The sequence below is a fragment of the Leucopleurus acutus genome (assembly GCF_964270905.1).
Source record: "Leucopleurus acutus genome assembly, chromosome: 2".
Classification (NCBI taxonomy): domain Eukaryota; kingdom Metazoa; phylum Chordata; class Mammalia; order Artiodactyla; family Delphinidae; genus Leucopleurus; species Leucopleurus acutus.
The window spans coordinates 69,162,021-69,176,785 of NC_139143.1; the positions used below are offsets into that span (position 1 = coordinate 69,162,021).

Sequence of the window (14,765 nt, forward strand, 5' to 3'; positions counted from 1 at the left end):
GGTGAAAAATTGAAACCATTTCCACTAAGATCAGGAACAAGACAAGGTTGCCCACTCTCACCACTATTATTCAACATAGTTTTGGACGTTTTGGCCACAGCAATTAGAGAAGAAAAAGAAATAAAAGGAATCCAAATCAGAAAAGAAGAAGTAAAACTGTCACTGTTTGCACATGATATGATACTATACATAGAGGATCCTAAAGATGCTACCAGAAAACTACTAGAGCTAATCAATGAATTTGGTAAAGTAGCAGGATACAAAATTAATGCACAGAAATCTCTTTCATTCCTATACACTAATGACAAAATATCTGAAAGAGAAATTAATGAAACACTCCCATTTACCATTACAACAGAAAGAATAAAATACCTAGGAATAAACCTACCTAAGGAGACAAAATACCTGTATGCAGAAAACTATAAGACACTGATGAAAGAAATTAAAGGTGATACAGATGGAAAGATATACCATGTTCTTGGACTGGAAGAATCAACATTGTGAAAATGACTATACTACCCAAAGCACTCTACAGATTCAATACAACTCCTATCAAACTACCAATGGCATTTTTCACAGAACTAGAACAAAAAATTTCACAATTTGTATGGAAACACCAAAGACCCCAAATTGCCAAAGTAATCTTGAGAAAGAAAAACAGAGCTGGAGGAATCAGGCTCCCTGACTTCAGACTATATTGCAAAGCTACAGTAATCAAGACAGTATGGTACTGGCACAGAAACAGAAATACAGATCAGGATAGAAAGCCCAGAGATAAACCCACGCACATATGGTCACCTTATCTTTGACAAAGGAGGCAAGAATATACAATGGAGAAATGACAGCCTCTTCAATAAATGGTGCTGAGAAAACTGGACAGCTACATTTAAAGAATGAAATTAGAACACTTCCTAACACCATACACAAAAATAAATTCAAAATGGATTAAAGACCTAAATGTAAGACCAGAAACTATCAAACTCTTAGAGGAAAACACAGGCAGAACACTCTATGACATAAATCACAGCAAGATCCTTTTTGACCCACCTCCTAGAGAAATGGAAATAGAAACAAAAATAAACAAATGGGGCCTAATGAACCTTCAAAGCTTTTGCACAGCAAAGGAAACCATAAACAAGACAAAAAGACAACCCTCAGAACAGGAGAAAATATTTGCAAACAAAGCAACTGACAAAGGATTAATCTCCAAAATATACAAGCAGCTCATGCAGTTCAATATCAAAAAAACAAACAACCCAATCCAAAAATGGGCAGAAGACCTAAAGAGACATTTCTTCCAAGAAGGTATACAGATTATCAACAAACACATGAAAGGATGCTCAACATCACTAATCATTAGAGAAACGCAAATCAAAACTACAGTGAGGTATCACCTCACACCGGTCAGAATGGCCATCATCAAAAAATCTACAAACAATAAATGCTGGAGAGGGTGTGGAGAAAAGGGAACCCTGTTGCACTGTTGGTGGGAATGTAAATTGATACAGCCACTATGGGGAACAGTATGGAGGTTTCTTAAAAAACTAAAAATAGAACTAACGACCAGCAATCCCACTACTGGGCATATACCCTGAGAAAACCATGATTCAAAAAGAGTCATGTACCACAATGTTCATTGCAGCACTATTTACAATAGCCAGGACATGGAAGCAACCTAAGTGTCCATCGACAGATGAATGGATAAAGATGTGGCACATATATACAATGGAATATTACTCAGCCATAAAAAGAAACGAAAGTGAGTTATTTGTAATGAGGTGGATGGACCTAGACTCTGTCATACAGAGTGAAGTAAGTCAGAAAGAGAAAAACAAATACCATATGCTAACACATATATATGGAATCTAAAAAAAAAATGATTCTGATGAACCTAAGGGCAGGACTGGAATAAAGACACAGACGTAGAGAATGGACTTGAGGACATGGGGAGGGGGAAGGGTCCGCTGGGATGAAGTGAGAGAGTGGCGTGGACAGATATACACTACCAAATGTAAAATAGATAGCTAGTGGGAAGCAGCTGCATAGCACAGGGAGATCAGCTCGGTGCTTTGTGACCACCTAGAGGGGTGGGATACGGAGGGTGGGAGGGAGACCCAAGAGGGAGGGTATATGGGGATATATGTATACATATAGCTGATTCACTTTGTTATACAGTGGCAACTAACACAGCAATGTAAAGCAATTATACCTCAATAAAGATGTTTTAAAAAGAAAAGAAAAAAAAAGAATCATGTCATTGGAAAATATTCATAACGTGGTGCTAAATGAGAAAAAAATGTTACTGTATTGGTGATTAATTTTGAAACTATGCACCTCAGGTTGGGACTAGAACCCACGTGCCGGGACCCGAACCTGGCCAAAACCCATAGTCTTACAACTGAGATCACACACCTGGTTTCAGGGATTACTGAAGCTCAGGTTTTTGATGTCTAATCGCAGAAAGAATTCAGTGAGAGACAAAGTAATAGGTAAGAAGTGGATTTATTTAGAGAGAAACACACTCCACAGACAGAGTGTGGGCCATTTCAGAAGGTGAGAATGGCACCAGGGTATGGGGGTTGTCAGTTTTTATAGGGCTGGCTAATTTCATAGGCTAGTGAGTGGGAGGAGTATTCCAGCTATTTCAGGGAAGGGGTGGGGATTTCCAGGAATTCGGCCACTGCCCAATTTTGATCCTTATGGATTCTTGGAACTGTTATGGTACCTGTGGGTGTGTCATTTAGCTTGTCATTTAGCTTGCTGATGTATTACAGTGAGTGTATACTAAGTCTCAAGGTCTAGTGAAAGTCGACTTGTCCACCACCTTGGACCCATTTGGTTTATGTCCTGTCCTCGGGCTATGTTATTCTTTCAAAGATTGTTCCCTGCCCCCTTCCCTCCTGTTTCAGTATGATCCCAGTTGTGGTGGGTATGAGTGTGTGTGTGTGTGTAAGTGATAGGCAGTGTCGACTGAAGAAAAACACACAACGTAAAAGTTGCAAGTTAAATTTTCTTCAGGGATCTTACTGAGGACTATAGCTGTAACCTGGAGGATGGCCTCTCAGATAGCTTCTGAGTAACTGCTCTGAAGAAGTAAAGAAGGAGACAGCATATATAGGAATTTTTTCCTGGGAAGAACATCAGAAGATTACTGCTAGTCACAAAGAACACATATCTCAAGTTAATGACTTTAGCACTTTTCTATGTACGGAAGATGCAAGGATCTGGGTTCACTGAAATTATTCCTTAGATATGCATCTTAACTATCTATGGCCAGTATCCAAAACACAAAATGCTTCCTGTTTTTCTCAGGCCCCACCATCGGTGGGTGGCTGCAGTGGCTAATGGCTTGATTCTTGTAGAACTGCGATGGTGGGCAACATTCCCTGTCCACAGCAAAGAAATAACAAAACGGGAGAGTATGTATCCAAATGTGAAAATATTTCTTTTTAGGTGTTACGGTTACGAGTGATTTTTTTTTCTGTCCTCATTTTTTCCCTAAATTCTGATTTGTTTTTTCGTTTTTCCCTTTTTTCCCCCCTCTCCAATGTCTACATTTTTTTTTCAATTGAGGTATAATTCTCTATATTTTGAAAATTAACTTATATTGCTTTGGTAATCAAAAGAAAATATTGTCGTTTTGTTGTTGTTGTTACTGAACTGAACTTGGGTCTGCTTGCCCACCACACAGCAAAGCCAATTTACTGACACCAGGTAGTGGTGACGGAAAGTACAGCATTTATTGTCAGGCCCAGCAAGGAGAATGGGTGGCTCATGTTCAAAAGACCCAAACTCCCCAAAGATTTTCAGGGAAGGGTTTTTATTTTTATTTTTTTTAATATTTATTTATTTATTTGGTTGCATCAGGTCTTAGTTGCGGCACATGGGATCTTCGTTGTGGCATGCAGGTTCTAGAGTGCGCAGGCTCATTAGTTGCAGCACGCAGGCTCTCTAGTTGTGGTGCACAGGCTCTAGAGTGCACAGGCTTAGTTGCCCTGCAGCACGTGGGATCTTAGTTCCCTGACCAGGGATCAAACCCATGTCCCCCGCACTGGTAGGTGGATTCTTAACCACTGGACCACCAGGGAAGTCCCTCAAAGGCAACATTTTGGGGTGAGAGCTGCAGGGTACATGACTTTATTCTGATTGGCTGGTGGTGATGTAATAGGGTGGTGTTTCAGGAATCTTAATCATCAGCTTTCTGGTTCCAACCAGTCTGAGTCTGTATCTTGTAGTCAGCATGTAGTCACAATCCTCTACCTGGGTGGGGGTCTTAGTTCCTGCAGAAGAACTCAAAGATATGTATCAGTTTGTGATGTATATCCCTTGGGGAGGAGCTAGGACTCTGTTTTATCACTGAACTATTGTTTCTTGACTGTTTTTCTGCATCCCCTCACTTCCCTAATTAGTAACTGCTTGAGTCTGCCCTTTGGAACTCAGGGAAGGCCTAGAAGACCAAAGCCCTTTTCTACAAACAGGAAACAGGGGACACAGAAGGGCTTTTTTATGTGGGAGAGCCCTGCAGGGTCCTGCTTAGTTTCAGTCACCCCCTTTCTTTGATACTCCTCAATCCTGGGGGGAACAGGGAGGCAGGACAAGAGAGAGAATAAAGTTTTAGATAGAGAGGTTAATCATAAACTCAGCGGGGGAACTGAATTTCAGGGGGACCTAGTTTCATTTTTAAAAAGTGGTTGGCAAAAAGGGTTATTGCGCCCACCCATATCACATTCTTGGTCTGGGTAGGCCACTGGGGCTACTCCACCTGGCAGTTATCATCTAATCTCCACTACTTTCTGTGTATGTCTCTGTAATATGCTTTTTTGCTTATACCCTTGAAATGATCCCAAATCATCTGAGAAGGAAAAATCTTTCCAGTCAAGGACCCGTGTCTGATGCTGAATGTTGCTTTTTTTCTCTAGAACTTGGAGAATCTGGTGGCTCAAAATACCACTGGGCCTGTCTTCTACCCGAGGCTCTACCACCTGATGGCCTATGTCTGTATACTAATGGGAGATGGCCAGAACTGCAACCTCTTCCTGAACACAGCCTTACAGCTCTGTGAAACACAAGGGAATGTGCTGGAGAAATGCTGGCTGAACATGAGCAAAGTATGTAGCATCAGCTAGCAAGCTGGGGAAGGGGATGCTCACAGGGGATGCGAAGGAGCCCCAGAAGCCCACTGCCCGGCTGGGTTTCACCAGGTGTGAAAGGCCATCAGAGGCTTACTGAAAGGGGTGACACATCCATAGGTCAGGTATTTGCACCTCCTCTTCCCCTTTGAGTTCTCATGGGATCTTCCCCTCCTGCAAACCCCCTTTAGCAAGATCTCCACCTTCTCGTAGGTCTCACCACATTCCACTTTGTGTTCCATGTCTTGCCTCCCTTCAAGAATGTGAACTCTTAGAATGCAAAAACCACTGGGTCCCTAGCATAGTGCCTTATACTCGGTATTTGTTGAATAAGTGAATGGATGTACGCTTCTACATGTTTATTTAAAGGGTCATGTGTTAGTATCCTAGTTTGGGCAGCAAAATTCATTGTTTGCCTGTCGGTTCGCCTGGTTTTAAAAGCTCGGGGACATTTGACCATTTTGGGATTACCCCACTCTTGACCACACAAGCTGAGGAGCACTGATGAATTGTGTTCTCTTTGTCTCCTCTCAGGAACGGTGGTACTCAAGCTCTGAGTTAACAGAAGACCAGTGGCTTCAGACACTCTTGAGTCTCCCACCATGGGAAAAAGTTGTATCAGGCAAGGTAAACATGCAGGATATTCAAAAGAACAAATTCCTGATGAGAGTTAATATCCTGGACAATCCTTTCTAACATTTCATGAAGAGAGCAAAGGTTTGAGTAAGACTCATCCTCTTGTGATTATCCATTATTAACCTTTCTTTATAGGCAGCACCATCCAGGTTCCTGCATATTCCCTTCTGTTCCAGACACAGAACCAGACCTGTGGGTTTCTCCTCTGTCTGGAGGGTTAGAAAGGGTCGGTAGTGTCATGCTTTCCTCTCTCCCAGCTTTAACCAAATTCCCTTTGCCTTTCATGTTGTTTTAGCTTGATCTGTTTATTTTCAGCCCATGCAAAATTGTATCAGATCAAAAAATTTTAATATCAAAATGGTACATGTTGCAACAGATACACTTCTAGTTCATCTATTAAACTGAAAATGGTTATTTTTAAATGTCCAGTTGTTTAATCTTTTGTATATAGCCCAGGATTACAAATAGCAAATTCTCCTAACGGTCTGTAAGGGCAAGATTTGATGAGACACCTCTTTGTTGTGCGTGACTGCAGCCTCCAAAGCCCCTCTAACCACGTGGATCAAATATCTGTGGAAATACTTTTTTTTTTTTTGGCTGCGCGGCTTGTGGGATCTCAGTTCCCCGGCCAGTGATTGAACCCAGGCCACCACCGTGAAAGCCCAGAATCCTAACCACTAGGCCACCAGGGAACTCCTGGAAATAAATTTTTAAATGGAAAGATTAGCAATTTTGATGTATCTTTTACATGCTTAGAGTTGATACATTTCTATATTTAGCAAAGTCATAGCATTCAACTTAATTTCCCAGATGTCGGAGAAGCTGCCCTAGTGCCATGTGTGGTCACTGTCTCTCTTTGTTGGCAGACAGAACATTTCTCATAGGCACTTTGTGCCTCTGATGGTTCATGTGGAACACGTGTAGATTCAGCCCCTCTCTGCGTTGCTGCAGCTCCCTCCTGTTCACTCATTTCACAGACCCAGGTGGCCTCCTCAACCAGGTGCCCCAGGATTTCTATTTTGTTGACTCTAGTCACCTTTTGATCCTGGAAAGAGGTTCTTCTGATGGACATCGACGTGTCCGACTTTAACGTACCCCTCAAATTCTCCTAGTGATTTCCACAGGCAGTGCCCCATGTGGGTGTGTTCTTTCATAGGCCTGTATTTCATTGTCCTTCTGCAAAAGGCAAAGCTGTGTTTTTCCTCCTGGTAATATAACTGAGTTCTACTAAGGAGGTTGGATAATCCCAGTTGATACCAGGAGGTTAGTCACAGGGGCCTGGGCCCTGACATGGTGGTAAGGACAGCTGGCTAGGAGATCAGAGCATTAGGTTCTAACATGAGCCCTGCCACAAGCATATTCCTGGGGGCTCATCACCTAACCACCCTATTTCAGCACTGGGTGTGTGTATCAAGTAAGATAATAAAGTTGTAAAAAGGAATTGAAAAATTACACTGTGACATACAAGCAGAAAGTTAGTATTAGACAGATGACTGATTTTAAACAAATGCATCAGATATGAACTTTGCATAAATATTGTCCCCTTCAAAGCTGTCATCCTGAGAGTTGCACACTTGTCCCATGTGCTACATAAAAATTCCTTGCTTTCTAATTGCCTTCATTATTTTATATAACATTCATCTTAATCATTCACTTATTTACTCATCCAACTAACATTTTTTTTAACTGATCACCATGCATCAGGCATTGATTAAGTACCAGAGATTAAGACACAAAGACATACAAGACACAATCCCTGACCTTGGTAAGCTCATAGGTCCTGTAGAGGAAACAGACACACGAGTCAACCTCACGTAGCCCATATTTCACTGTAATTATACTAGAGGTGTGTACACAGCAAACAGCATGGTGGAGAGAGCAGCACACACAAAACCCAGACATCTCTGAAGACTTAGCTGAACTGCCTCTGACAGGAAGTCATTTTGATTACCCTGTGCCTTCCAGGTGAGGGTGGAGGGCAAGTGTGGGTGAAGATAGGTGAGTGTGTAAGGGAGAGCGGGTGCACATGAGGAGAAAAGTGAGAGCAACGCTTGGCCTATAGCAGAGAGGTGTTTGACATGGAGCTTATAGGAGATGTCCTCGGCCAAGCATCTGGGGGTCTGTTCTGCAGAGGCTGTCCTGGAAGTGAAGTGCCGTCCTTCCAACCCCCCCCTACACGCCCCCTCCTGGGGCAGAACCTTTCATTTACATGACCAGCACCTCCCAGATGAAGTCCTCCAGGGAGAAGCTGGGGGCTGGGCTGTGCCCACAATCCTTCATCCTCCAAGATTTTCAAAACTTCTTTCACTTTATTTTATTGGCCTCTGACCAAGCCAAAGCAAAGACTGGAGGAGGTCGACAGGGGGAGGGCAGCCTGTTACTAGAAGTACAATGAGGTAATTCCCTAAGGACTGATCCAAGAAAGTGAAAACAGAGGAAGAAGTAGGAAACGGCCAAACTGCAATTTAGAGAGTTTACATTCCACGTGTCTGAATCCAGAGGAGCCGGCGTCAGGCTTTACAGGAATCCTGAACTTGCTTTCTGGCCCCAGCTACACCGCAAACCAGTTATGTGACCTTTTCGTCAGTTTCCTCACCTCTAAACTAAACAGGTTGTGACAGGTTCCCATCCCTCCCCATCAGGTGGCCATTCCCTCCTCCTACCAACAGGTGGGGTGTGGGTCTACTTTCTCCGTGGCCAGCAGATGGCAGCACCAGCTCTTTGCTCTGGCCACGGCCCAAGGAACAGCTTCTGGTCAAGCTCCAAGCTTTTGTCTTCAGCTACACAGCCTCAGCCCTGAACAGTTAGAACCATGTCGGCTCCCACGGTAGCTCCCCTCATTATCTACAGGGAGCTTCCAGCATAAGGTTCTTAGGAACATCACTTGAGAAGGTAGATTCTGGCTAGAATTCTTTTTAGGAGAAGGCAGATAATTGATGAAGATTTCAGGAAGAGAGAGTAACGGAGAAGTGAAGCCCTATCTTTTCTTTCCTCCTTCCTCCCTTTCTCTCTCTCTTCTTCTCTCTCTTTCTCTCTCCCTCTTTCTTTCTTTCTCTCTCCCTCTTTCTTTGTTTCTTTCTTTCCTTCCTTCCTGCTTTCTTTCTTTTCTTTCTTTCTTTCTTTCTTTCTTTCTTTCTTTCTTTCTTTCTTTCTTCCTTCTTTCTTTCTTTCTTCTTTCTTTCCCCTTTCTTTCCTTCCTTCCTTCTCATTAGCCTGTGAACTCTCTTCCCCAAGTCTATGAGTTCCTAGAGGGCAGTGGCTCTGTCCTCATTCCCTATCTCCAAGCACTATGCTCAGTGCCTGGATATATAGTCAGTGCTTAGGAAATGTGAATTAGTGATTTAACCACATTTTCATTTGATCATCTTCAGTTAATTCTTACAAGCACTCTTAGAAGTAGGAACCTAGTATTTATTGAATAAGTAAACTATATGGACTTTCAGGGAAATCAACAAAAATTACTTATCATCAACTCTGCTAGCCAGACTCTGTACTCGGGTTACAATGATGAATAAGAAATGGTCCGCACAGCGGTTACAGATGTCTATTTTAAAAAAAAACATGGACAACCTAAGAGCTGTGAGCTGAGTTTATTCAGTGTCTTACTGAGGACGATATCGCAGGAGACAGCCTCTCAGATGTCTGAGAAACTGTTCCATAGAAGTAGGGGAGGAGCCAGGATATATATGAAATTTTTTGCTGGAAAAAAACCCAAAACATGTAGTTGAACATAAAAAGATTACTGCTAATCACAAAGAACAGACATCTCAAATTAATGATTTTAGTGCTCTTTTATGTATGGGAAGATGCAAGAATCTGGGCTCTTTGAAATTTTTCCATAGATATGTTTCTTAACTATCTAGGGGCTGGTCAGAGAATAATACCAGCTTGGATCAGAGGGAAATTATTAATACATAGGAGAAAATGTATCAGGCCAGTTAGGCTAAACCTCATATCGATATGTATTTCTCCAATTAATGTGATTCCAGGATGCCAAACTAGTGCTTAATAATGGATCAGATGTTAGTCTAATGCCCAGGTCATACAGCGGTGAGGTTGCTTTACCAGGCCTTTGCCTCCACAGGAAGGGATTGCATTTTGCAATGACTTTAAGGCATGCCGGCTCCCAGGGAGGAAGAGGCCTGAAGGGCGGCTCTGGAAGAGTCATAATCTAAAAGCTTGAAATTAATTGAAATAGACAGAAAATTTACAATGAACCCAAATCTTTCACTTTCTCTTATGGTATTTTTGAGAGAGGTCATGGAGGGAGGCCAGTTATTTCCATCCTAGTGCTAGCTCTCCTCCTCAGTTTATTTCACTTTTCTCCCTTGGGCTTTTTTCTCTCTTGCTCAACCTCAATTAGCCAACATTCAATCATGAGCTTAGCCTCCTGTCTGAGCCTGGCGTGTCTTGAGGTGTCCTGTGTCAGAGGATTCACCCCGTGCCCTCTGCCCTGTGTGCTCCTTCCCGATGATACGGTGCTGGTTCTTATCCTTTAACCCGGGAGCTCGGTTTAGCTGCCTCAGCTAAAGGACACAGAGCAGCGTGGTACTTGCTGGCTGCCAGCGCCCCTGTGGTCCACAGAAGTTTTACATTCTTTGGGACCAAGATCCTTGAATACGCTTTTCAGAGCCATTTCCCCCTCTGCCAGACCCACTTCCTTAAGGAATGGCTTGTAGGAACACCCAGACATGTTATAAACAAAGCCCCTAGGGTTCTGCTGGGCCAGCAAGATCAATGACAGGGTTTTGCAAAATGATCCGTATTCCTCTGGGTCCATTGTACATTCTAAGAGATTCCCTACAAAATAAGTTTAGATTTTATGTTTCTTTTGTCTAGTTGAAAGAGACTCTAATTTAAGAAAACAAAACAAAACAACAAGCCACCCCCCCCCACACACACACACACCCAATTCTATTCAAAGCAAGAGAAAGAACCTAGATTGAATCTAGATTCAAAACTCAGTCCCCAGGGTGTCCTTATTGGGGGAAGAGAAACCTCAGACCTTAAGCAAGCCGGCCCTTAGCCTTGCCATGTCCCCCATGCCCACAACAGAGCAGTGATTAGGTACACATGCCTGAAATTACTTAATGCCCCAAAGGACAAAGTGACCACAAATGTGTTAGCCACACAGCACTCGATGGCAGCGTTCGGAAGCAAATGTGAGAATACTAAACCTGTTAAACTTCCTCTTCCCAGATGTTGGGAGATTAAAAAAAAAAAAAAATCCCAGACCTTCCTTACATTCTGGAATAAGAAAGGTCAGATCCATAAAGCCCACAGCGAAGGAAAGGATGGACAATTAAACGCAAACCCTGAGCCAAGAAGGGACAATAGTGTAACATCCTGTTTGCAGGAGGAAACAGACGCTGGAAGCAGCTGTTCCCCTGGGACTCTCGGAGCTTGAAAGATTTGTGCTTCCTTCTTGTAAACACAGCCGGGTCTCCTGGAGGTTCTAGAGCTCCCTCCTGCCTTCCGCCCCAGTTGTTTTTCTTACAACCTGACTCAGTCCGACTTGAGAGCAGCCTTTCGTCAGGATGTGAGGAGGGGAGGGGAGCTTGATTGCCGCCATCATCGCCTTCAGACTTAGGTCCCATTTCCAGGTCCAGGAGGACTTGTCTTTCATCCTGAGCTGCTTTTCCGTGGCTGCAAGAGATTTGAATTTGGCTTTTTTTTCTTTAATAGTTCATGTGGACAGACAACAACTACAGCACCACTTGTGATAGACAAAACAAAACACCTGGTTGTAGGACTTTTTTTTTTTTTTTGACTGCGCAGCAGGCGGGATCTTAGTTCCCCAGCCAGGGATTAAACCCACGTTCCCTGCAGTGGAAGCGTGGAGTCTTAACCACTGGATCGCCAGGGAAGTCCCAACACAAGACAACTGGGAACAACCTAAATATCCAGAAATGGTTTACAACTTGATGACACATCTGTTACACAGAAACTGGGTTCACCTCTTGGTGGGTGTAGAGCCAATAGATACAACCAAGCCAAAGATCAGGAGGAGAAAGGATTTATTATGACTTGCGGCAAGTAAGGAGAATACCGGGGATTCTTCTCAAAGCTGTATCTCCCCGAACAGCAGAATTGGGGAAGTTTTAAGCTAAGGATACATGCGTATTTATAGAGGGGCTTGAGCAGAGGAGAATTCAGCATAGAATTGGGGCAAAGGTCGACAGAGTCCAAGCTTTAGCTGATTGAAGTCAGGCAGGTCAACATCACCCCACCCTCCACCTGGGTGGGGGCCTTAGTTCCTGCAGAACTCAAAGATATATTATTAACTGGGGAAGGAACTAAGAGGAACTAGGACTCTGCTTTATCACTGCACTGGTGCTTGACTGCCTTTTCTCTGTTCCTGCATTCCTCTGTTCCCTAAAGATCATTAATTGCTGAGACCTGTTCAAGGGCAAGCACTGTGGCCAGGCTTAGATCACAAAATGGCCTAGGCCAAAGAGGCTTCTCTTATGGCAAGAAAGCCATTCCTGGTTCTCTTTCTCTGGGGACCCCCTAACCTATCTGTTTACACATCTATATAAGAGAAGGCCCTGCAGGTGTTCATAATAATGGCCTAGTTCTTTCCTTACAGGGACGCTTCTCAGACACAATGTCAAGGGGTGAAAGCAAACAGAAGAGCACTACTGACCCATTTTTCTTTTTAAAACAGGCAAGACATCTTTAGTGGAACCATATCTCTATCCTGATTAGAAGAAACCATTTGGAAAAGGGCCATTTTTGAGACAAGGGGAAATTTGAGTATGAACGGGGTATTAGATGAAATCAAGGAATTGTTCATTTAAACGTGTTTTTTAAAAATGTTTCCATCAAATGTGACAGGACGATTATGGTTATGTAAGAAAATGTCCATGTTTTTTAAAGATGCACGCCAAAGGATGTAGAGGTGCACTGATACGATTTGGAGATTTGTTTTAAAATAATTCAGAAAAAGGAAAAAGATAAAAGGGATGGATGAAGTAATTACTGAGGATGGAGGTTGATTATACTATTCTTTCTTCTTTTGTGCATGTTTGTGAGACAGGAAGGGAGCAGGGCACAACCTTTAAAAGAATGACAGCCATTGAGGACATGACATAAACTGGTTAGAACCACAGAACCAACTAGGTCCAAAATGGCAGATAACTGACTTCCACTAGACCTTGAGCCTCAGTGTACGCTCATTGTAATACATCAGCATATGATAAATGACCCACCCACGGCGCCATGACAGTTCCAAGGCCGACCATAAAAGGCCAAAAAGTGGGGAGTTGTCAAATTCCTGGAAATCCCCGCCCCTTCCCCCAAGTAGTTGGAATACTCCTCCCACTCATTAGCCTATGAAATTATCCAACCCTATAAAAACTGACAACCCCGTACCCTGGTGCCTGTCGCCTTCTGAGATGGCCCACACACTGTCTATGGAGTGTGTATCTCCCTGAATAAACCTTCTTTCACTTCACTGTGTCTCGCTCTTGAACTCTTTCCTGCACAATGTCAAGAACCCACACTTGGTGGCTGTCCCGGGGACCAGCCTGAGACCTGGGATGTGACCATCCTCTTGTGCCCCACTTTCTTTCCTGCAACATTTGAAATTCTTCTTAATAAAATATCTTGACTATACAGGAAAAACATGTAGGGGGGAACCTGCTGTATGATCAGGCCACTCAGGATTGCTGTTCTCTCGCCCTCTGCGCTTCCACTACTCCCAGTCCCTGACTCTATAGGCGACTGACCTTACCTCTTAATCATAGAGCCTAATTGGTAACTGCCCATGTGCTTGGCACCCACCTACTCTTCCTCTCCCCCACCCCCAGCTTGTGATTGTTCTAATTAGGCCAGAACGGGCTCCATCCAGATAATTTATCTAAGGGAAACATCTGCCCCAGGAGGCTATGAGGGACTTGCTCCTCCCTGTTTTCCCTGGTAACCAATGAGCCAACCTGATGTCAATTCCCCCTATAACTGGTAGCTTCCCCGTCCCCCTGGTACAAGACTGCTGCCTCATCCTGCCTGCTGTCAGCCTTCCACGGTGCAGAGCTGCTCCAGGACCTTGCTTCGGACGTGTAAGCTCCCCGCTCCCATAAATCACTGACGTCTCTGTCGGTGCCTCCAGGCTCTTTCTTTGGTCTTGTGGCTGGGCAACTACAAGCTTTGCAGGCCTGTGAGGTGCACCCAGCAATTGTCTAGACAGCCAGGAGGCCGGGGAAACTCCCGTGAGTGCTGAGATGTCGGGAAATAAGAATGGGGAATGGAAAGTTACCAGGAAAATCCCAGGGTGGCTGTGCGCTAGCATGTGAGACCCTCTGGCGGCTGTTCTTGATAAATGGGGGCCGCCAAGAGAGTACGGAGAACTCATAGATACCCCAAGGGTATTGCAGAGCTATTGGCCTCCATTACAGTGGGAGAAAAGAAGTTAGACAATAAGGTAGTGGCTGCAGCTGTGGGCTGGCCGTTGCTTGCTGCGTTAAGAAAGGCCATGGATGGTGAACTATCAGACAAGGCTGAGGTTAGGCGTCTAGAGGAGGAATTAAAACTTGCGAGGGGCTTCCCTGGTGGCACAGTGGTTGAGAGTCCGCCTGCCGATGCAGGGGACCCGGGTTCGTGCCCCCGTCCGGGAGGATCCCACGTGCCGCGGAGCGGCTGGGTCTGTGAGCCATGGCCGGTGAGCCTGCGCGTCCGGAGCCTGTGCTCCGCAACAGGAGAGGCCACGACAGTGAGATGCCCGCGTACCGCAAAAAAAAAAAAAAAAAAAAAAAAAAAAAAAACTTGAGAGAAGGACTTCCCTGGTGTCGCAGTGGTTAAGAATCTGTCGGCCAATGCAGGGGACACGGTTTTGAGCCCTGGTCCGGGAAGATCCCACATGCCGTGGAGCAACTAAGCACGTGTGCCACAACTACTGAGCCTGTGCTCTAGAGCCCTTGAGCCACAACTACTGAAGCCGGGGCGCCTAGAGCCTGTGCTCTGCAACAAGAGAAGCCACCGCAATGAGAAGCCCGCGCACAG

General features: G+C 44.2%; 1 protein-coding gene across 1 annotated transcript in view; it reads left to right on the forward strand.

Annotated features, from left to right (window-relative positions):
• The window catches only part of ADCY10 (adenylate cyclase 10), an 89,653-nt gene extending 83,614 nt beyond the window's left edge, over positions 1–6,039 (forward strand). Inside the window, exons 27-28 of the mRNA XM_082833529.1 lie at positions 4,920–5,108; positions 5,664–6,039. Of these exons, the coding sequence (XP_082689655.1) occupies positions 4,920–5,108; positions 5,664–5,825 (351 nt within the window). The 3' untranslated portion in view covers positions 5,826–6,039. The remainder of the gene's footprint in view (positions 1–4,919; positions 5,109–5,663) is intronic.
• Positions 6,040–14,765: the final 8,726 nt, after the last annotated feature.